This window comes from Nasonia vitripennis (genome assembly GCF_009193385.2).
Source record: "Nasonia vitripennis strain AsymCx chromosome 1 unlocalized genomic scaffold, Nvit_psr_1.1 chr1_random0002, whole genome shotgun sequence".
Lineage (NCBI taxonomy): Eukaryota > Metazoa > Arthropoda > Insecta > Hymenoptera > Pteromalidae > Nasonia > Nasonia vitripennis.
In genome coordinates, this window is record NW_022279588.1 from 1,767,683 (window position 1) to 1,793,161 (window position 25,479).

General features: G+C 35.4%; 1 protein-coding gene across 11 annotated transcripts in view; it reads left to right on the plus strand.

Moving 5' to 3' along the window:
* The window catches only part of LOC100678509 (nuclear pore complex protein Nup160 homolog), a 311,275-nt gene that overhangs the window by 46,727 nt on the left and 239,069 nt on the right, over positions 1 to 25,479 (plus strand). For all 11 annotated transcript variants that reach the window (XR_004345105.1, XR_004345104.1, XR_004226940.2 and 8 more), the window contains one exon: positions 7,790 to 8,319. Coding sequence is in view for 7 of the 11 variants with exons in the window: in XM_031925542.2 (XP_031781402.1) it covers positions 7,790 to 8,319 (530 nt within the window). In the remaining 4 variants the exon portion in view is untranslated. The remainder of the gene's footprint in view (positions 1 to 7,789; positions 8,320 to 25,479) is intronic.

Sequence of the window (25,479 nt, forward strand, 5' to 3'; positions counted from 1 at the left end):
ATGTTTAGTTTCAGAGATATGAATTTTTAAAAAAAAATCACCTTTTTCATTTTATCTGCCAAACAAAGCGGTCTATTCCAAGAACAAAACGAAAAAAAGTAAGTCATTTTATTCTCTTACAAATGCGTTTTAGCTGAATTGTTTGCGCGGGCGTGCACTCACACACAGGGCTGTGCCTAGAACCATTTCAACATGGCGTCGATGGCCATGTTGAAATGGTGGAAGCCAAAACCAACGTACCAACCTTTAAAAGATTCACTAGCAGCATGGCTCACTACTACGCGCCCAGCGCGACCGTGTCGGTGTGAGCGCTCGTCCGAGTAATGGCCAAGCATGTATATTCGGCCGAGCCAAGGCGGGGATTAAAATTAGTGAATTTTGCAAGTTATGTGCAGTATGGGTTGCAAAACATGCAGAAAGAATGACTTTCTGTTTGAGAACTGAGTTGAATAACTTGTTATTTTGTTTTTTAATCACAGCTGATTCAGGGTGACCCAATTTAAACGGGCACCGCTCATAACTCGTCAGGGACAGCCACAATCGAAAAAATGGTAGAGACCAAAGTTGTAGGATATCGAAGGGGCAACCCGATGGTGACCTTGGATTTGACCTTGAACGCGTTTTTCAAGGTCATTTGAAGGTCAACTTTGGATTTTTAAATAGGAACCCCATTCTTTTATTGCGGGAATGGAAAGAGCGGTAAATTTTACGTTCAGAATGGTATGTTCGGTTGCGGCACTGAAGGTCATCTCAATGTCCTGCAGCCAGAATGAAACCCCGCCTACGTAATTCCTCTAGCAACGCCAAATTAAAAAAAAGTGGTAGAGACCAAAGTTGTTGTATAGGGTGGGGGGGGGGGGAGAATTGTGACCTCGAATTTGAGCCAGTCCTACAAGGTCATTTCAAGGTCAAATTTTTTTTTTCAAACAGCACCCACTTTTTCGACTCCGGATCCTGAAAGCGTGTAAAATGTTGCACTTTAAACGAAGTAGTAAATTTAAAATAGAAGAAAAGATTTTAATCATTTAGCGTACCATTTCCTGCGTTTTGTCATCATTATAAAACTTGATGTCCAGGACCCACGACGAGGACGTAGCAGGGTGGATTTTCAGGTCCCATTTTGATCCGGCCGATGAAGGCAAGACGTGAAGACACCGGCCGATTAAGGCAAGAATCATAGCCCGGCCGATGAAGGCAAGACCTGAAGACACCGGCCGATTAAGGCAAGAATCATAGCCCGTCCGATGAAGGCAAGACGTGAAGACACCGGCCGATTAAGGCAAGAATCATAGCCCGGCCGATGAAGGCAAGACGTGAATACACCGGCCGATTAAGGCAAGAATCATAGCCCGGCCGATGAAGGCAAGACGTGAAGACACCGGCCGATTAAGGCAAGAATCATAGCCCGGCCGATGAAGGCAAGACGTGAAGACACCGGCAGATGAAGGCAAGACCATGAAAAAATCACTTTATAAATAGAGTTTAAGCTTTACCTAATTAAGTGTTCAAAAATCCCTCCATGATGTCTAATACATAGTTGAATTCTTCGCTCAAAGCTTCCAACAGTCGACAGAAGCACATGCCTTGGTATGCCTCTGCAAGTATTAATGATTCTTTGCATCATATTTTCTCTAGTAGTAGGGGCGTCCGCATACACGCTGTTTTTCAAAAAGCCCCATAAATAAAAATCTGGGCTCGTGAGATCTGGGGATCGTGGAGGCCACTCAACATGATCTTCACCACGTCCAATACCTATCCATCTATTACGGTATGTTTGATTTAAAAAATCTTGAACATCTAAACTTCTATGCGCAGGTGCACCATCATGTTGAAGCCACATACGCATTCTGGTTTGTATATTAACATCTTCTAACAGATTTGGTAATTCATTTGTCAGAAAATGGAGGTATCTATCTCTGTTAACATTACCGTCAAAAAAGTAAGGCCCAATTAGATAGCCATTAACAATACCACACCATACTACAAGACTCCATTGATGTTGGTGATCGACTGCACGGGTCCAATGAGGATTTTCAATGGACCAATAGTGGGAATTGTGTCGGTTTAGTTGACCTGTATTATGGAAAGTGGCTTCATCGGAAAACATGACGTACCTGAAAAAATGTGGATCGTTTTGCAATCTTTCCTGTGCCCATTGGCAAAATCGTAACCTTCTTTCAAAATCACGTTCTGTTAGCTCTTGGGTCAAAGTAATATGATATGGATGGTAACGATGGAGTCTTGTTATTCTTCTCACTGTTTCTCTCGGGATGCCAGATCGTACTTCTATTTGTCGAATTGAAATATGAGGATCTAAATAAATCATAGCAAGCACCACCAATACTCGTGGATCATTTCGCTCGATAGTCATTACTCTATGACGTTGTCGTGATCTTTGAGGTCCTCGCCTCTCTCGCTGTTCAATTCTCTGGATCGTATTTCGAGATGGATGATGATTTCTGTTTGGGAAACGCCTCCGATATAATTGTGCTGCTGCATTATAATTTCTTCGACACTCTCCCAAAATCAATAAAATATCAAGAATTTCGCTTCGACTATAGTCCGGCATATTTACTTAGATTATAAATATTACAAAAATAAAAAAAATGACTCAAATCACATATTTTCAATTATTAAATTAGTATTTGAAGTCGATAAATATCTAAATAAATTTAAAAATTCTACTGCATTACTAGAACTTAGACTGTTTTCTGCAAAAAATAATAAATAAAAAACTACTTAAACAATTATTTAATTGCAAATAGTAATTATTAATTTTTTATTATAAAATAATTTATTGATTAGGAAGCTTTTATGAAATAGATAATAAATAAATATTTTGTAATTCCAAAAGTGTTAAAAGTAAATTTTAATAGATAACTTATAAAATAGTTAAAATTGTATTTTAGTAAAAGATTTATTTTAACTTATTAAATTTTATGAAGTGAAATCAAACTTATACATACATTTAAAATATGGGTAATTAATCGGAATATTTAGCTCTTAAACAATATTTTCTAGAATAATCGCTATGACTTGAAATTATATCAAACATTTTTTAATTTTAAGTAAATTGATTCTTCAAGAAATACCTTCATTACGTATTGCAGAACTTTTTTTATACAATAAGACATTAATACAAAAATTTTAATAGAAAATGTATATTCGTATTATTTTTAATATTAAATGAAATGATGTAAAAAGTACAATCTTCATTTGTTAACAATAATAAATATTCTGTTACGTTAGATAAAAATTTTTTTACATTAACATAACTTTAGATGCAATATTTTATATTAATATGTATGTTATTAATTAATTATTATCGTGTTAAATACAATATTTTACAGCTTACATATTGTACAAGTTTAAATAATGAACATACATTTTTTAGTGTTGTTGGTTGTTTATTATTACTTATCTAATAGAAAAGTGCAAAAAATTTAAGTACCTACCAATTTCTGCTGCAAAAATATTTCTAATAGAATTAAAATATTTATACAGTGGAATTATCACTAAATAATTATATTAACTGTTGCCAGTAATTGTATGTATAATCTGTGTGACGACATGGTATGTATTACAAACTTTATAATTCTGCTTATACATATGTATTTTCAACATGCGTGTTTACATGTATGTGTGTATAGCATATGTATACAAACATACGTATGTATGTATATCTATGTATACTTAAAACAATAATAATTTATGAATAAATTAAATGGAAAAACAACAACGTTATTTAAAAAAACATAATGCAATTTATTTCTGATTCAAATAATAAATGTGTGTAAAATAAATATAAAAACTTTTTTACTTTATACTTCGATGTTTTACTTTTTCTTTTTCTGTATCGATGGCTTTTTATTGTAAAATTCTATTCATATTTTGGCATTACGGTTTATCAATTTATGATTTTTTAAAAATAAAACATTTAATATTTTTTTTACGTTTTTATCAAACTTTGACATATATATCACATCACTTTATCATATATATCACATATATATATATATGTGTGTGTGTGGGTAGTTCTCTGCGAAATTGAAGGTGAAAATTTTAATTTTTGCCCAAAATGTATATATATGTTCAACATGTACCTTATTCCCAAAAAAAATTTCAGCGCGATTTCTTCACTTGGCTTCCAGTTATAGTTGGTCAAAGTTGGGATTTCAAGAAATTTTTGCATTTTTTGACTATTTTCAGTGATTTGTAGCTCATAAGAGATGCATTTTTAACTAAAACTACCTAGATACTTTTTTCTGCAAAATTTCCTGAATATTTTATTAAAAATATTTTTAAAGCCCTATATATATGTTAAGGCCTTATTTGTATTTTAAACCTTAAAATTTCAAAATCTGAATGTTTGATCCGGACTCCGACCACCTCAATACAGTAAAAAAGTACCTTTTTATAGTAAAAATGTAGCTGTGAAGTTTCAGAATGGGTCTGACCTACTACTAAAAGTTATGTAGTAAACAAACGTGATATAATGGCTGATAAGTGATTTTATACGCAAATTTGACACATATAACTCAGTAAATTGTAAGTCTATTGATACAAATAAAGTTACACGGATAAGTTTGAGTACTAAAAGAGCAGTAAGTAACAAGTAGTTTTCAACTTCAAGAGCTGGGCTTAGCCCGTAGCAACATATCATGATATAATCTCAGTATATAACATAATCAGTACAAACTTCAATATTTTTGTCTTCAATTGTTTTTTGAAGTATAAAATAATAATTTTTTGTGCTGCAAGATGGTATTTAAAGTTTACAAATTTATGATGACTTGAAAGTTTAAATATCGATACTAGATTATTGCGTATCCATAATTTACCAATTGATTTTCTTATTTTTTTGCAACAAACTTATGTCCCCTGCCATATTGAGAATTATGTAGATACTTTTCTAGTTTTAGCAGCCATCTTTATAACTATTTTCATAGTGATTGTATAAAACAATCCAATTTGTAGGCATCGGTATAAAAGTTGAATATTTATTTTCACTTTTTAATTAAAATTATATCATGATATGTTGTTACGAGCCAAGCCCAGCTTCGGTAGTGTAAACTATTTGTTGTGTACTGCTTTGCTACTTGTACTTAAAGCTAGGTGGCTGCGTAACTTTTTTGGTATCGATAAATATGAAATGTACTAGGTTATAAGTGTCAAATTTGCATATAAAACTACTTATTAGCTATTATACCATGTTTTTTTCTACATAACTTCTAGTAGAAGGTCAGACCCATTCTGAAACTTTACAGCTACTTTTTTTATTTGAGACAAAAATATTGAAGTTTGTACTGATTACACTAAGAGAAAAGTGAGAGCGCTCTTATCCCAAAACGTATAGCATAGCTCACCGCGACTGTGGAAAGATTGCGCCGATATTTTTGAGCGCGCAGTATACTCGTGCGGGCGAGCTGCGCGCCCAAAGCTAAAGGCCTGATGCGCACCCGAGATTAAACATTTCAACACACGCCGAAAAGTATAAATATATATAGACATACACACACACGCACACACTGTTGTTGCCAAATCTGAAAAAATGTGCATCAGTCCCACTTAATGTCAAAAAAAAAAAAAAAATTGCGGAAATCTATGCTTGTGTTACAAAAAATATGTTGTGCACCAAGGGCTAAGTGGGCTTTTTGTCCTCGTGTGGTTGCAGTACTCGTCTCCGGATCGTAACGCCTTCGCCTTCGGCTCGAGTACTGCTAACTTCATGCTCGGTCTAAGCCCACTCTACCCTTAGTACACAATATACTATTTGTTTAACACTATGTTTTACACCGTGATCTACTTTCGTACATTCTGAATCATCTTTAGTACCAATTCTCTCAGTTATTAAGGGTGTCCCTTCAAGTCAATTTAAATTTAGACAACGCGCCACAAATTAGCAGATGGCAAGCTGAACTGATTCGCCCTCTGTTATGTAATCATCCATTCTTTTACAAAGTTTAAAATTTATCTGTCAATATCTCACTGTTTCATCTCTGTTTATTTTGTCCTCTGCTCATTTGTGGAATCAAATCTAGATTAAAATTAACTATAAGATCCCTTTATTATAAGCTAGTCTATTTTATTATTAATGTAGGTACATTTTAAAATCTTAAGGGGACACACCTTTAAATTCTAAAAAAAAGAATTATGACTAAAAATGACAAAATGAAAGTAAATCGTATAAAATGTTTTGACCAATATTTAGTATAAATACCATTAACTTCACCGTCCTAAAACCTTAATTATCTCTGCTGGCTTATTGTGGCACTCGGTGCAATGTTTTGTAAATTTTTTTACTGTCCGTAAGATTCCAAGTGAACATATGGTTCTTTCGGGCTTCGAAATGATTTGGCGATGAAAAAACTGATTTTTTTTCTTATTATGCCACCTTTTTGTGTATAAAACATTTTTTAAATATACCTGCGTTCATACCAAAACTACAAGTGTACAAAATATCCTCCTTGAATTTTAGCCCAAAAGAACCATTCATTTACTTGGAATCATACGGGCAGTGAAAAAATTCACAAATCCTTGCACCGAGTGCCACAATCCAGCAGGGATAATGAAGGATTTAGCACGGTAAAGTTAAAGGTATTTATACTAAATATTGCTTTAAAAAATTTAAAATGATTTACCTTAATTTTGGGATTTTTACTTATAATTCTTTTCTCCAGGGTCTAAAGATGTTGTGTCCCCTTAATAACGTACTTACGTGATGTACTTATTTATACACAATACTCATGTTTCTTTTGAATAATGAGAGACTATAGGAGATGTAAGTGACTGATATTTTAGTCTGCACTTGTAGTCTCGTTTTTCATAATTTTTGACATGACACATTCAGCACGCCATACTGTAAATAAAGAACATAAGTTAATCAATAGTCTATCCAATTTAGAGTGTCATGAATGCCTACAAGATGCGAGGGCCCCATGAGGCCTAACTGTCTCTTACATCTCTTATGATCCATTTTGTTTACACCATGCAGTTCAATAGGTCTAGCGTAATTGAAAGCGGTAAAATTCGGTATCCAGTACTGCAAAACGAGAAAGTAACACACTACCACCATGTGCTAACTAACAATTACTATGGACGCTTTTTAAGTATGTAAAAAGTTCTTTATATGCATCTGTAACATTCCATTTTCGTATCATGAGAGATGCACTGTACCTAAAGAATATACTCTGAATTGCAAATCAACACTGTTCGCGCCCGATTGATACAACACCTGTGCGCGAGTATCTTCTCAGTTGCAGACGCTGATTGGTCATAAGTTGCTGCGTTACCAAAATCATGGCGTTTGCGTTTGTTAACATGCTGGTGCTATAAGCTACGGAGCTGATCCACGCAGGGCCTCTTGCGTCAGAACCGATTGTTAGTACGACAGTAAACAGTTTTTCACATTTTAACTACCTTGTTTGTCAAATAAACAAAGATGTGTTTTCTTTTTTTTTCTTTCACACTCTTACACCCATAGATAGCAACATACACCCATAGATAGCAAAAGGGAGACTTGACTTAGTTTGATAACTTTTTTATTACGTTTGCAAAGTTACACTTTTCCATATGCTGAGATGAGCGTAGTTTGCTTAGCGTTTTGCGCGTAATGTCTTGCGAAGATCAAGTAAAAGCACTAAAATCATAAATTACAAGTATCACGATCATTAGTCTAATTGAAATATCGCATTAAAAATAAATAAGATATATTTTGTTATTGCGCTCTCTGAACGTGTGTGTGTATTAAAAATATTAATTTTCAACATTTAAAATTTTCCTTTTTCAGACCCACCTGTGGCTCATGCAGGATCATCTTGCTTAACAGTGCATCAAGATAAAGCTGTCTTTGCACTTGCTTACAATTCAGGAGTAATACTGGTATTACGGCTAGATATAGTTACGGGCACAGTGAACTTTAGCGAACTTAAACAAGAATCAACTGTTCCTCGCTTTTTAAGCGGCATAGCAACTGCATTCCGTAGCCGTACATTAGAAAATGAAATAGCAACATCATTGGTTCTACATACTCATAATAATAATGTTTACTTATTCTCAATTAGTCGAGGAGGATACTTACGAATGTGGTCATGTAATGAAGCTCAATATGTGACGGGAATCGATTTAGCTATAAACAATCGAGATTCTATTAGGAATATTCAAAACTGCCTTTTGAAAAACTCTATAATATTACACCATGAAATTTATCTGTGCACCTATATAAAATACATTACAGGTTGTGAATTTGCAATTTTGAAAGTTGTTAAAGATGCTGGATTTCTGAAGTTTATACGACATTGCACAATAGATGCACTAGATGTAAGTATGGATGTTTATCTCTACCTGTATTACATCAACATTTTGGCGATACTCCCCCTGCAGCTTTTAGACCCCCCCCCCCTCAAGTGACATCTCCCCAAAATACCGTAAAAATCATTCGTTTTTACATTATTTTTGTACACATAGAAGCTCTCCTACAGTCCTTATACCCTCCACACTCCTTTCACAGCTTGACAGTTTTTACAGATTTACACGGTAATGCAGATCCATCGACGGATACTAAATATGTACAAAAAAAAGATTATCGTTCGCTTTTGTTATACAGTAAAAAGTGCAATACTTGAAACTCAAGAACAACTCTGTGGATACTTTGAAAAAAAAATAATGTTCATCTGTATAAATAGACACCGAACAAACTGTACAATTAAATACCCTACACAAACGTATTTTCCTACACTAAAAATTCTACATGGATATTTTATACACGGATATTCTCTACACCTATCTACACTGTATTAAAATTTTATATTTGGTCAATTTTGTAAAAACCCTCCAAAACTCGTGAAAAGCAAAAACTTAGATCTTTTTTACGATAGAAATGTTTTTTGAACTTAGATCATTCAAGTTACCGAAAAAAATATCAAATTTCAATTAGTTTTTAGCAATAAAGTCAATAATGTTTACCTGCAAACGTTTTGCGCATATTAAAGAAGTTACGTCGTCTAGTTGACGCAAAAAAAAAATTGAGGTACCATGAAAAGGCACCGCTATATATAGCGCGTCCGAAATCCGAGAAAATCCGATAGCCGCTCTCAGCGTGTGTAAATAAGTGCGGCTGATATGTAAGGGAAGAGCTGAGCTGTGCGAGCATGCTAACATGCGCGGCGAAGAGTGTGTGGTGGGGGGAAAGAGCTGCCGCTGCTTTCGTGACGATCGGTCTGTCGCGCCGCCGTGACGGTCATTGATCGCCGATTCACTCCCCAGTAAAATGTGTACCCAGCGAGCCTATTAGAAGTATGTACTTCAAAATTATCAAGATACTTACTACGTAACTTGCCATGAACGTTTGATTTTGTTTATTGGTGAACAACTAAAATTTTCTCTTTTTGTATTTTATTATAACGTCATAAAACACCATAAGTACAATGAAACGGTCATGGCAAGTTACGTAGTAAGTATCTTGAGAATTCTTCCTAATTGATCAGTATATAATTTAACTTTAACTTAAGTAAGACCTTTATTGACCAAAAAAAATTTTGTTGCTTCATTATGATTAAATATAATAAACTTGACTTTGGTTGATTGATCTCAGTTCTTTTGTATCTGTTATTTCGTTGCGGAACATATCAAACTCGCCTAACCTTTTACTTTTTTAAAAGTTAATTTTCTTTTTTATGTTATTATGGCGTATTTTCAAAAAAGTTAAGAAAAATGTGTGGAAATCCGAAAGATAGCTTTTTTGATTGGGAACAAACTAGTGAACGTAGAAGACAGCAATTATAAAATGAAAAAAACTGCTTTGAAATATGAAAAAACTGTTGTCTTTACCTATTAATAGTTATTGTCTGTTGTATTCAGTTTTTTATTTATTTTCTCAATTGTAAAATTTTACACCTGAAAAAAAAGAAATCCAAATGAAGTATCTAGCAAACTAAATAAAACTGAAGACAACAAAAGACTACTGTTATCTGTGTCAATTTCGAAATTTTGACAAATTTCAAAATTTTCAAAATTTTCAAAATTTTCGAAATTTTCGAAATTTTCAAAATTTTCGAAATTTTGAAAATTTTCAAAATTTTCAAAATTTTCGAAATTTTCAAAATTTTCGAAATTTTCGAAATTTTCAAAATTTTCGAAATTTTCAAAATTTTCAAAATTTTCGAAATTTTCAAAATTTTCAAAATTTTCGAAATTTTCAAAATTTTCGAAATTTTCAAAATTTTCGATATTTTCATAATTTTCGATATTTTCGATTTTTTCAACATTTTTAATATACTATATTATTTACTTTGAAAAGTCCTTGAATTTCTCATTTCTTTCATATGCATGATAAGTGGCCTATTCGTGCACTTATCATAAAAAGTACGGTGTGTAACAAGGGGAGACTGAAAAGAAAAAACTGACTAGAAAAAGCCAATTTTCCCACTAGCTGCACAATATACTATTAATTAATATTATTTTTTTGTTAGATTTTGTTAATATCATTAATATCAAATAATTACAAAGAGTTTACAATATAATAATTACAAACATTTTTTTAAATTCAAAATTTATTTCTATTTTATTCTATAATTTTAAAGCCGGTCCTGTGTACTACTAGCTATAACTACTTTTATAGAATGAGGGCTGTTTTGAATATATTCATTTATACTCGACGGTAATTAATTCTTATGAAACGTTTCCAAAGTCGTGCTTATGATTGGTTAGAATTTTTCAATCTGGCGTCTTATTGGAGCATTTTAAAAGCGTTCCACAAGAATTAACTTCCATCGAGTGTATATCTATTATTTAACAGTATATTTAATAATAACACGTCAAATACTTAAGGGGATGTCGGCGCAAAAGCTTCGCAAATTCACCACGGAGTCTTTTGTATTTTCAACAGTGTTTTTTTGGAGGACATGCCCTTAAATATCATCACAATTAATTTGTTAATCGCGAGCGAAGCGAGCGTTTTTTGCTAGTATTATATTATTTTACTACACTGCGAAACTCTACACAAGCGTATAATCTATTATTGTAACAATTATCTAACAATAAGTTATGTGATTGTGTAGAGTATCGCAGTGTTGTAAAATAAAAAAAATTGGTGTAGAGAATATCTGTGTAGAATTTTTTTGTGTCGGAAAATATGCTTCTGAGTTTTTATGCGTACAGTTTGTTCGGTGCCTATAAATATCGAGACATTACACTTATTATTTCCTAAGAAAATTCGATTACTGAAACAACCCGTTTTGACAGATCGTGATATCTGAAGAAAAGGAATGAATCATGTTCAAAACCTGGCTACTGAGAGAAAACTGAGATTAGCGGCTGATCCAGGTAAGAAGAAGACAATCGTTGTGCACTCAGGGTTTCAATCATCAATAAAGCGTTGGCAAGCTTGTGATTAGTCAATTTGAACAAAACTATGTGGAAGACTTTATAAGTCCATTGAGGTTGATATGGTAGCAGGCTTTATTAAGGGCCCTCGGGAGTATAGATATAGCTATAAAATAAGCGGGAAAAATAGTGGTATCTTGCATTCCAACTTTTAAATTAATTCCGTTGACTCTATAAATTACAAAATTTTATAATTTAGTCCGTTCCCGTTTCGGGGTTAGTATGAAAAAAAAAAGAATTATTATAGTTTACTGTTTTTAAAGCTGTCAGAACTAAGCGTGAAAATAACATATTTCTTTTGTGATTTACTGGGCTCACGAAGGCTTATAAACTTGCTTCCTCGCAAAAAAGTAATCCTGTAATCCTCGTTTTATATTGAGCAGCTTGACTTTTTGGGAGTGTTAAAATCGCGAGCAGACTAGTGTCGAGAGCCACTAATAGAAAGCGTAATAATTTTTTAGTAAAAATTTAGTGCGTGTCGCGACTGAGCAGCAATATACGCCGTTGGTAAGAGTTTTCGAAAAAGCTCCGAGCGCAGGCAGCGTAGGCGATCCGTCAACTGCAAGCGTGATACACATCAAAACGAACCTCCCTGTAAAAAATGGCGAGATATCGGAAGTCGTCACCTACCAGACGATGATCCAAAGCCATCCGATGGAATGCGTGAGAGTATGGATGTGAGAGTGTCAGTGAGGCGAGGTGATGAGCTGACGAGATCACGGTGTGCGGTCAGATAGAGGCGAGGAGACCAAGCGACAAGTAGGCTCCTGCGCATATTGTATATCTGCCGGCGAGCGTAGGCGCAATCCCAAAAGAGGTAAGTTACCGAAAATTTGAAGTTGTGTACAGCCGCGGAGAATCTAATCGAAGACTATCCAGTCTATTTGTTGGGCTGCGGACGATCGAGAGCGCGGAGACTGAGAGAGAGAAAGGTCGGACGCGACATCACCCCATATCTTCGATTGAGGAAGTGAAATCTACGTAACACTTTGAAAATCATCACCAGCGAAAGAAGGCGACCTCCCGACTCCGAGCATCAACACGCCGCTCATTCGAAAAAGGGACAGCCCCAACAACGACAGAACACTACACGGCGAGAGAATGGCCAAATAAAGTAAGCCGCGCGGCGAAAAAATTATAGAAAAGGTTTCGAGCGAAGAAAGCATCGAGTGTATGAGCGAGTGGATGAGTGATTGGAAGTGTGTGTGAGTAATTTATTGTGACTAGGGGCCCCGCGATCGCACCCCGAATTTATTATTAATTTTAGCGATAGAGTGCCATACGCGTCACACGGTCAAGATCCGCGAGTTGGTGACTTTTACAATTATAAATAATAAAGAAATAAATAATATTACTACTAAACCTCAAATTTATTACACCATGGAGAGAGAGCGCGTATCGCGCTGCCGAAAAAACTCATATTTATACCTGCACACGTACATTCACACCTATATACAAAAATCATACACACAAACATACTCTAATGCGCGCTGCTCCGTTGCTCGTTCGCTACTCCTTCTCTTATCATAATCGCGCCGCTGCGCTCACCGCTAGATATGTATAAATATACGCAGTGTGTTGCGCGCTCTCCCTGCTTTCTTGCTGCTGCCTTCTGCTGCCGCTCGCTGGCTCGTGGCGCTGCTGCTGTGAGCTCAGTTGACTCGGAGCGTTTAAATAAAGAGTGGGAGAACGCGATATACTCGCGTAATATCTAAAATTTTATTTAATAAATTTTAATTTAATTTTTCATAATTGTTTGCATTTTCCTGCGGAGTTTGTAGCATTTTAAAATTGCATTACGAGGAGACACTAAATAACAAATTTAAAACTCGGTAAATATTGATGGAAATGAGTCCAGTTTTGCTACTTGGGTGTTTTTGGGGTCGCTGAACACGAATATGGCGACGGCGATGGCCTCCGAGGTACCTGGTGCCCAGGGTTGACAGTACGAACGTCGTCTCCGAAAGTTTCACGGGAAATCAACAACATATTTGGTCGAGACTCGTTACTCAGGGGTTTTTGAGGTCGCAATCAATAAATTATTTAAATTTTTAGTGATGTATCATTAGTGGCAATCATTCGACCAATCAAAAAATAATTCAAATTTGAGTAATGTACTATTAGTGGAGATGACGCATATTTCAGTAATGTACTAATAGTGAAGAGTTCTCAGCAAATCAATAAATAATTTATACTTAAGTATTGTTGTATTAGTAGCGATTACTTAATCAATCAAAAGATACTTCATATGTTTAGTAAAGTTTTATAATTAATATAATTAATTTCTGAATATTTTAGAATAGTCTATGTTTTTTGTATAAATTTTTATTTCGTCATTTAATTTTCGTTTTTTACATTCGTTAGTGTAATATTTTTATCATTTATGTATGTAGATTCATGATTTAAAAATTTTTAATTTCTCTTTTGATGTTCTTGATAATGCAACATATAACTAACCGTGGCTAAATACTGGAGTGGATAAATATAAACCAACTTTGTCAAACGATTGGCCTTAAGATTTATTTACTGTCATAGCAAAGCTAAATCTTATTAGAAGTTGCCTTCTAACCATACCAAATGGTATTCCATCTAGTGATGGAGCTAAATCGATACGAGGCAATAATACTTGTTTACCGGAATATTTTCTAGTAATAATTTCTGCTGTAAGCACATATTGTTTCATATCTTTAATTATCAATCTTGTACCATTAAAAAGGCCACCATTAATATCTAAATTTCTTAAACAACTAATCATTGCAACTTTTTTCAATATTAATTTATGTGGTGGCAATCCATTAGTTGTCAATGAATTCATAAATCCTGTCGGTATCGTGTTTGTCCATTTGTCATCTGCGTCACTTAAGATTCGATCATCAATATAGTATATAATGTGGTCTCCATCTATTCTTTTAACTATACTTTTATTTATTTTTAATACATTAGAATTTAACGGTGACAATATCACTTTATTTTTTAATGTCGAATCATTAGGATTAATTTTATGTCCAAAAATTTCTGTCATTAAATCATTTTCACAAATTAATTGTTTTGGTATTTCTCTTATATAATTTTGTAATTTATATTTAGTCATATTTTTGTTTTCACCTATGGCAAGTAACCAATTTGTTAATTTATTATCTGGATTTTGTAATCGTATATTCATACTTAATGATAGTCTAAAAAATTTTGACCATAAAAAACTCCTTTTTACCATGTTTCAAGGATTTTTGTTCTGTTTCTATGCCGTACTATAGGCAGGATTTGTCTAAAGTCACCAGATGTTACAATAACTTTTCCTGCAAAAGGAAGTGTTAAGTGACGAAGTTTCTGCATAAATATTCAGAAATATTAAATCAAGAAAAACAAAGACAGTAGGAAAAATCTTCTCCTCCCTCGGGTGAAAGCGCGCGTGCACAGTCGACGCTGCAGTTTAGCCGTTGATCGTAGCTTAGGCCCATAAGGCCTAATGAATAAGAAAGAGAGCGCGGCTAGGCTGAAGTGCGAAGAGAGGAGAAGTAAGCACCCTGCGTGGGAGAAAGCCTCAACTCTCTCTGTAGTACCACCTCCACCGTATCTCTATTCCAGTGTGTGCGATCCAAGAGTAAGGACGCATTTTATTCATTTTTGAGTATTATATTGAGTGTTACATTGAGTTCTATAATAGAGTTTCAATTTGAGTTTTGGTTAATCGTCATAGTCAAAGTTTAATTTAGAAGCATACGTCAAAATTGATGTACTAAAAAAATATTCAAATCACGAAAATAAAACCCAGAGAAGGAAGATCTACCGCATTGAGTGTTAATTAATTTGACGTCACGTCTGATTATTTTGCCAAACCCAATCCCAAGTGGTTTTTAGAGAACGGATCATTCCGATTTTGGAGATAGTGTGGTATTGTCTTAAGTCATCTCGACAGCCATCTACCTCTACGAAACAAAGTAAGTTAAATATACTAAATATATTCAATCACCGTCGTCAATATTCAAATCCAAACAAACAGTCGAGCCGCGGCAGCTAGCACCTTGTGTTGGCGTCTCCTGTATAGGGGGCTGGTTGGTTCGTGTTCCCGGGGATTATTAGTTAAAAGGGCAGTAAACACTCTTACTTAACAGGAAGGTCATTTCTACATATATCACGAAAACATTTATCAATTGCTTTAAAAGCATGTTTTGAAACCTTTAATATTTCATCCCAAATTGTAATTTTTACATTTTTAATATGTTCACCATATTTTGAATTAGGATAACTAAATCACGTTGTTTGTTCATTGATATTTAATGGTAATTTGAAAATACTATGGACAGTTTTTCTATTAATTAATAAATTAGCAGCAATACCAGTCCAGGCCATTGTACTGAACGGAATATCCATTGAAATGTAATCATTACGTTATGTAAATAACTTTTACCACTTCCACCGAGACCATCGATAAAATAATATTTATTTCCTATACTGTTATATGTAGCATTAATGATCAGATCATTAGTTTTTTTTATTGGTAGACAAAGAATTAATTATAATGTTTCTAAATTTTCACCATCTTTACATACTTGTAATTCGTATTATATTCTTCATCATCGTGATTATTTTCAATACTAGATATTTGGAAATCATTTAATTTTAACCCATGTAATAATAAAATACTTTCTATGTTTTTCAAAGCTCTTTGTTCTGCTTGAATTTTTGGTAATTTCGGGTCCATAAAGTGACATTTATATTTATCGTATAATTCTAACGAATTAATAGGTTTTTGAAATACAAGGATGTATGCAAATAATTCACAAATGGATTTTAGAAACTTCAATACTGCAGCTTCTGCCAAACATTTATTCCATTCTTTATCAGTACTAATAACACCTCTTGATATACAAGCATTTCCATATTTATCATAAATAATTTTATCTACAGTACGTATATCCGCAAATGATTTTGCACCACGTACAAGTAATAATAAAAGTGGTAGGAAACATGCTTCACGCTTATTTGGATTTACAAAATACATTCTACTAATGAGAGGTTTTATAAATTTTTTTTCTGTTATTCCATTTTTTTTTATAAAAAAAAAAAAATAATGGTACGGAATTTCGTGATATAAATATTGCGTTGCATTTTTATCCTCTTTATTTAATTTAAACCAAGATGTCAATGCAGTATGGACATTTTTATCAATCATTTCGTGTTCACCTCCTTCTTGATAATAAACATATTGTTCATCTTCTTCATGAACAGCTAATCTATTAATTACATAAGATTGCTCATGTAGTAAAAATTCCCATATGCGATATATAGCTTTAGGTGCACATACATATCTGGTGGAGAGATGTCGTGATATTTCATCATATTTATATGTATCGTTATTTTCGTTTACATTGTCTTCATTACCAGGATTATGTTCATTTGCAAATTTCAGAAGAGCTGTATCAGGACCTTTATGAAAATATTTGAACAAATATTATATAGCTACTATCTAGCTCGTACTAGATATTTCTACATTAATATGACATTCTTAAAGTAATAATAAATATGGATTATACGGTACGACAAAACTATTATCTGCAATCCTATGTTTTGAAAACGTAATTTTACTATTATTTTTTCTCCGTCGGTAATAAGGGTAACCATCAGGATTATAGTGGATTTGATTGACATAAGGTTTAGGAAAATTTTTAGTACAGCGTGTTTTATCTTTATTCATACAAACACAATTTTTAATTTTGTAATCCACAGGGACCGTGTATCATATTATTTTTTACTATATTGTATAATCTTGGATATTCATTTTCATTTGGTATTTCAGCACTTATGATAGAATCAATTTGATCAGTATCTAGAAATTTATTATTAGTATGCAACCATAATAACATATGAATATATGGTAATCCCCGTTTTGGAAATTCTATTACTTAAACATAACCTTTAACTTTACCAAAAATATTTTTTTCTAGTAGTTCGGTTTTTAAAATTTTAACTTTTTCATGGAAGACTCTTAAGGTTAAATCATGACGATCTATTCTCTTTCATACAGTAAAAAATTCTAATGCATTTCCTTTCAATTCAGATTACATGTCATTGTTATAAAAATATCTGGTTTTCCGTCGACTTGTAGTTAGTTATGTCATTGAATCTAATAGTATTTTGTGCAACTAGCGGGGAAAATTGGCTTTTTCTAGCGAGGGTGATGTTTTGAGTACGAGTGGGAGTCGAGGGCGCCGTAAGCGCCCGATACGGACACGAGTACTCAAAACATCACCCGAATCTGAAAAAGCCACTCCCCCCTTGTTGCACACTGTACTTTTTATGATAAGTGTATGAATAGGCTTACTTATCATGCATATGAAAGGAATGAGAAATTCGAGGACTGTTTAAAGTAAAACAATAGTGTATTGAAAATTTCAAAAATTTTAAAAATGTCGAAAAATTTGAAACCTTGAAGATTTCAAAAATTTTGAAAATACTTATATAGACACACACATCCATCGGATAGGCTGCAGAGTAAGGAAAAAACTACTTCCTTGGGAGGAAAAAGACTTTTTCCTCCCAAGGGAGAGATTTTTCCCAGAAAAATGTTTTTTCCTCCCAAGGGATGAGTTTTTTCCCGTTGCTAAGAAAAACTCGATTTTTCATTCATTTTACATGCATGAAAAGTGGCCTTTTTCGTGCACGTATGATAAAAATAATTTTGTTGTATTGATTTAAGACTACCTATATAAGATGATGGTAATATTACCATTTTTCCATAATCCATTAATCATTTATACATTTCAGTTCTTAATTGTGCTTGGTGATTTCGTAAGTAATATAATCGAAATCCTTCGATCCTTGTCCAAACAACAACAATGAATTGTTGGGATAAATTTAACAAATTTAAACGTTGGGATAAAATTAACATATTTACGATACATGTGCCGTTGACGTCACATGTATCGTAATATACTATTATGAGCATTAATATTTTCTTCATTTTGAATTTCATACATTATTTTATATGCCTTTGCATAAGCATTGTTTAAAGACAAAAAGTACATAAAAATTCTAATATGTTTAATCGATGAAATCTTGTGGCCCCATATTGTTAAAGTATACTAATTTAGACCTAAAACTGGCAAATGCAAATTAATTATTGTAACCTCTTATATTTTTCTTAAAATTAATACTTTTTGAATTATTTTGAAATAATAGATCCTTTAATTCTTGAGGATATGATGTGTTATCAAGAATAACCTTATTTTTATGACAACAATGATTGTATTTTTTATCATAGGATATTGCTTCTTTAAAATGTTTTGCTTTACAAAACTCACATTCATTATCTTTTGTGTGTGTGTGTGTGTGTGTGATACCATATTAAATTTACTTAAAATTCTAAGATACGCATATTAAGTTTGTTATTATAATTAAATAATACAATTTTTAAATAGTAAAACGTTTTTCGAATATACATGTATTAAAACTAGTAGTTATAAAATGTTGGTTGTATTAAATAGATTCATTTTTACTCGGCAGTATAGTAAATTCTTATGAAACATTTTTGAAATCGAGCTTTTTGATTAATTGAAATTTTTCAATCCGACAATCTAATTGAACCATTTCAAAAACGTCCTACAAAAATTAATTATCATCAATGATACATCTAATATTTAACAGTATATTTAATAATGACACATCGAATGATTAAATATCATTTTTATCAATATGTGAATCGCGAGCGAAGCGAGCGTTCTTTGCTAGTGCAATTTTAAAATGCTTATTATTCATGCAATGATGCAATTTCAAAATAGTAATTAATCACACTAGGTCACAAAATTTCCTGACGCTCTGACAAATCGAATGCAAAAAACCGCATTAAGATCCGTCTTACTGCTCGAATAATCGACAGTCCATTGCTCCATTTCCTCGACTAGATGTGGACAGCTCTGTCGAAAATACTGATTGTCTTACTGCCAATTTGCTGGAGCTGGAAACAGCCATCGGAAAAAACAATTCAGCTACGCGGGTAAGTAATACAAGTCGAAGATCAGCTGTCAAAAAGCAGAAACCTTTCTCTAGCAAGTGCACCTATAGCCAAGTCAGGCCGATAATAGAGCTAGCAATGTCGCAGTGCAAAACTGTTCTAAGCAGCCGCAACTTGGTGCAACTTTACTGTTATCTCTTAGCAGCGTCAGCAATGTTGATAGCGCAGGGAGAGACGATGGGAAAAATATTTCCACTACTGTTACCTTAGCGCTGATTTAAAAAGAATCGAAATGTTTTAGGAGACGATCAACGAAAAAATAATAATGACGAATCGACGTTAGTTGTACTCGTCAACAAATAGAAGCAAATAAATTAATTAGGGAGAAAAGCCAGCAAATTTAAGTCGGGCCCGGAGGATTAGGACATTTTTTAAACTGTTTTTTTTTTTCCTAACCCCGGGCGGGCCACACAATACAACGAAAATTGTTCCCACTATTTTAGGTCCTCCAATGCAGGTCGCGATGCGTTGGAAAGCCTTGCAGCTTGAATTCATGTGAGCTCGCATTAGCCAAGCAAGCGATAATCTAGTTCTAATTACCGAGAAAATCGCGTCGCTTGCTTCCAGCGCAGACGGGAAATTCGCATCTGCTCGAGCCCATATTTTTAGGCCGTTGCGAAATCGACTTAAATCGACAGTTTTCAATTAATAAACTGCCATTACGTGAGTTTTGATTAAATATCCCGATTAAGAATCGCAAAATCATAAATAATCAAAACGAATTCGTTAGTGCGTAGTTATAAAATGTTACTGCTTCGTGTATCAATCAGGTTAAGCCGCTCTTTTAAAATACTGACAGGTATTAGTCCCAGCTGATTTATTTTTATATGTATAATCTATAATATTATATTGTAATAATGATCTTATAATTGTTTTGGAAATTATCGCATATAATAATTGTACGTATATAATTTTCTTTATTGCAATTTAAAAGGAGCTCCGTGGTTAACAATGTACTGCGACGTTGTGCCTTGCAACACAGGTGCGCAACACCTAGTGCCACATATTCCATTTTTTAGGCTAATGACTCTGGGTCCTTGATAGACACAAGCCAAATACATAGAAAAAAAGCATATAACACAATAATGGTAAGTATTGAAGGGTGCAACAACTCTGCACAATTTAAAAAAAAATAGCATAAATAAATATATAAGATAAAAACAACTCTAATATATGTATATAATAAGAACAAAAACAAATTGACACGATGACGTGTCCTGGAAATATCTCGATAAATCAAGTTATATCGGACGCTAATAGTATATTACGACACTAGTGCTGTAAAGTAGTTTCACCCTCGTGGGGACAATATCCCCACGAGGGTGAAATCTCTTTACCCCCCGAGTATCGTACAATATTTAATGACACAACGTGCGTAAACCGAGATTTAGCGAGTCCATTTTTGTACGAGCGTGGCATAAATCGAGGTTTACGCCACGGCGTATCATAAAAACTTTAAAAATTAAACATTGGACAAAAAGTATTCGCACCTTGCATTTTTGAAGCACAGGCGCTTATACATACTTTTTATCGTATCTGGAACAGAGTTCCAAAGATACGCTGCACCAATATAAAAAAATTTTCGGCAACACACTCTGAAACTCCTTAATTTCAAGGTCAAGCTTGAATTTGCGACTACGACCCGGCTTGTTGGTGTCTACAAATTTTTTATCAAATAAATAAGAAGACGTCTGTGTGTTCAAAATCTTAATCAGCAAGCAGAGAGTGCGGAAATCATGCCTCGCAGCATAAAGCAATATCTCTTAATCTCGATAGACTGGCGTTATGTGTTCGAAGATTTTGGTCCCTGTTATAAAGCGTAACGCTGCATTCTGACGTTTATACAACTTGAGGGCTAATTCTTTAGTAAGGTCCAAAAATGTTCCGGCGCAGTAGTCTAGATAAGCGAAAATCAGCGATTTTACCGGCAGCAATTTCGTGTCCCTTGTCAGATTTGATTGAGACTTTTTGAGTCGGCTGAGGGCTGCAAAGCATTTTCTTGATCTGACGTTGCATTGATTTCGCCAGAATAACGCGCTGTCGATAGTTACGCCGAGAATTTACAGGGAGTCGCAAGGTTCTATTGTACTGACACTGAAAACTATTGCAGGTGAAGATTCTTCCCATAGTCTACTAATGAATCTTCTTGATCCAACCCCTGGGCGAGCGGCCCAGTTGGCATTATTGGTCAGGTCGCGATTCATCTTATCGATGATATCATCTAGCTCTCGGAAACATTCTTCCAGATAAGTGACAAAATCATCGGTTTATAATTTATACTTGCAGGATTCAAGAACCCGAGGCAGCTCGTTAATGAAAAGCGAAAAGAAAAGCGGGCCTGGAAGATTTCCTTGCGGGACCCCGGAATTCCAGATGAGCGAGGCAGACGAGTCACCGTTGGGGAAAAAAACGACCTGCGATCTGTCCGAGAAATAATATCGAACCCATGAGCACGAGCGTTTGGAGAAGCCAAGATAAAGATAAAGTTTGCAGACTAGTAGATCTGTATTAACAAGGACAAATGCCCTGGAACAGTCCATGCCACGTTGTTGATAGCTAGTCTGAGGTCGTCAACAATCCGTATCACCGCTGTGTCTGTACTATCTCCTTTGCGGAATCCAGATTGATAATCATTGAGCATGTTGTTCTGTTTAACGAATTCGTTGATTATTGCAAGGGCGACGCTTTCAAGAAGTTTCGCAGGTGCTTCAAGGATACTCATTCGTCTAAAATCCTCCACGTTCTCGGCTAGGCTTCGCTTCGGCAAAGGACGAACGACCAGGGCGTGCTTCCAACCGACGGGAAAGTAACCCGCTCGAAGAGAAGAATCGAAGATATCAACCATCGGGTTAAGGATGATTGGAACACAGTCTCTGAGATGGCGAAGTGAGATTGTATCTGCTCCTTGCGCATTCGCAGTAGCAGAAGCGAGTGCCTCAAGAACATCCACGGCGTTGATTCAACAAAAATTGAAAATTGTATTACCGACCCTGCTTCTCTGATAAAATGCGCATTAAATGCATCAGGCGTCACTGGCATCGGCCGTGAGTTGTTGGATCCACACAAGCCAAGCTCCTTCATAACTTTCCATTTCCAGTGGCGTTTGCTCTTTTGTACAGTCTATGCTTGAAATATTTGAAGCGTGTATTTCTGATCGTTGTTTTGGCGAAATTCCTCTGAGATTTATACACAGCTTCCCGACGGTCACGCTCGAGATCACTGCGAGAATCTTGAAATTCTTTCAGGCCTTATCTCTTGCAGCAATGATTCTTCTGATGCCTGGCGTGATCCAGGGTGCACGCGGTTTTTCGGGCCCGAAAAAAGCGCATCGTACGCCGTCAGTATCATCTTGCTAAGAAATTTTACTTTATAATTGATATCGTTTGAGAGAAAGAGAGTGTCCCAGTCAACCTTCGCTAGATGTCTCAAGAGATCTTGCCGCTCGAAATTCTTGAACGTGCGACGTCTGACCAGAGTCGGCTCGGAATTTGGTAGAGAAAAACGAAGAGTTGCTATGAGGACATCATGCTTCGAGATATTCGTATTATGAAGCTGTCTGAAAGCCGATACTCGATCCAAGTCGGAAACACAAATGTAATCGATCGTCGATTTGACACCGTTGTCAAAGTGGTGTGTAGGAGTGAAAGGGAGAGCCTCCAAGCTACAGTCATACAGCGAATCTGACAAGATACGACAAGAAATTATATACGTATCATTGCAGCATACGATCTGCTGCAATTCAGAACAGCCTCCTCAAAATCGCCCCAAAAACCTGCTTTTGGTGAGATATGTATCGTGCCGCAAAGAACTTTTAGTTGCCCAATTTCTAGTTCTAGTAGGAGGAATTCCGGTCGTTTCTGGTAGACTGCCGGCTGTGCTAAGCGGCCGACGTATATGGTCACCCCTTCACAGCTCTTCCCGATCCGATCGACGCGGGAAAAACGAAAGTGTAGAATGTCCACCAGCTTGGGAGATTCAAGCTTGAGGAAAGATTCGCTGATTCCTAGGATATGCAATTTATTGTCCTCACCAACAGCTTGAAGGTCATGTAAATGGGGTAAGATTGACTGTGCGTTCAAATGTCCCAGAATAAGAAATTGCTCTGCAAGTAAATCGATGTTTTGATTATCCATAATTAATTCTACCTGCTTTATGCACAATCCTTTTTTGCAGCAGAGTACATTTGGACCTGTTGAACGCTGAATGGTCCAAGGTAGAAAGTTTTGCAGATAGGCAGTTGGGACAACGAAATACCTCCCTATTTTCGCAGCTGTCAGGCAAGAGTGCTCTCGGGCATGACGAGCATCTTGCGTCGTTTTTACAATCCGCCGCCTTGTGACCGAATTTGAGACACTTAAAACAGTGAAGCACCTAAACGTGATCCGCAAACCTGCAAGACAGCCATTTAATGTAGATGCACGGTGACCTCTCAAGCACTTTTCTGCATTTCGGGGTGCCTTAAACGATGTATGAGCGGGGCTTTCTTTTGTCTTTGCGAATACAAATAGATGATTTTTATGTCGCTCACCTGGGAACTCGGAAGGTTAAGTTCTAGCAAGCTTTTGGCTATTTCTTCCTTCGAATATTCTACCGGGATGTCACGAACGATAATTCGCGGGTTTAGCTTTTCATCTGGTTAGACCTCCAACCCCGCACTTCTTGAATCTGAACAGTCGCACAAAGTATGTACGTCTACGTTGTCGGCCTTCAAGATGATCGAGTTATTAGCTGCGAAGTTTATATGCTTGGTTTTCAAGCGCAATTTGACCTGATCGACTAAGTTTAAAAACTTCTTCTTAATATCCCTTGCCGAAGTAAATTCTTCATTTGCAGATTCGCATGGATCAATAACAACGCGCTTTCTGGATGAGATAGAGCTTACAGCGATGAAGGGAAATTTTATCGGAATAAATAGAGCGCTTTGTAGCCGAGTGGGCTGCGACACTCGCGTAACTGTTGATATTCAAAGTACAAGACTCGACAGCGGAAACACAGTCCGATTTTACCGAGTACATAATCCTTTCGCAAGCATCTCCCTTCCCCAGTTTGAACACATTGGAACAGACAGCTGCAGATATGCACCACACACTTATAAGAGCGCAAATAGCTTATCACGATGGAATTTCACGCCATCTATCTGCTTCTTAACTTGATCAGCTGTAAAAAGGATCTCGGATTCAAGGTAGCTCTCGTCCCCGCTAGAGTCAGCCTTATGAAAGGACCTTATGAAAAATCACGCCTCGCTTATAAAAAATGAGTCAAAAAAGGCTAAAATTTAGGTAGGCACTGCTGTGTTAAAGATTTTTCTCAAGAAGCAGGCCATGAAGTACTCCCTACGCCCAGCGGTGATAAGCCATTGCAACTCACTCCTTTGAGGGGAGATGTGCTCGTCCCTCTTCACACCATAGATGTAACGGATTCCCGTGTTAACAAGTCTGTGGAGTTTAGTGTCTAGCTTTTGGTTTATATATATATATATATATATATATATATATATATATATATATATACAGGGTGACCCAATTTAAACGGGCACCGCTCATAACTCGTCAGGGACAGCCACAATCGAAAAAATGGTAGAGACCAAAGTTGTAGGATATCGAAGGGGCAACCCGATGGTGACCTTGGATTTGACTTTGAACGCGTTTTTCAAGGTCATTTGAAGGTCAACTTTGGATTTTTAAATAGGAACCCCATTCTTTTATTGCGGGAATGGAAAGAGCGGTAAATTTTACGTTCAGAATGGTATGTTCGGTTGCGGCACTGAAGGTCATCGCAAGGTCATGCAGCCAGAATGAAACCCCGCCTACGTAATTCCTCTAGCAACGCCAAATTAAAAAAATTGGTAGAGACCAAAGTTGTAGGATATCGAGGGGACAACCCGATGGTGACCTTGGATTTGACCTTGAACGCGTTTTTCAAGGTCATTTGAAGGTCAACTTTGGATTTTTAAATAGGAACCCCATTCTTTTATTGCGGGAATGGAAAGAGCGGTAAATTTTACGTTCAGAATGGTATGTTCGGTTGCGGCACTGAAGGTCATCGCAAGGTCATGCAGCCAGAATGAAACCCCGCCTACGTAATTC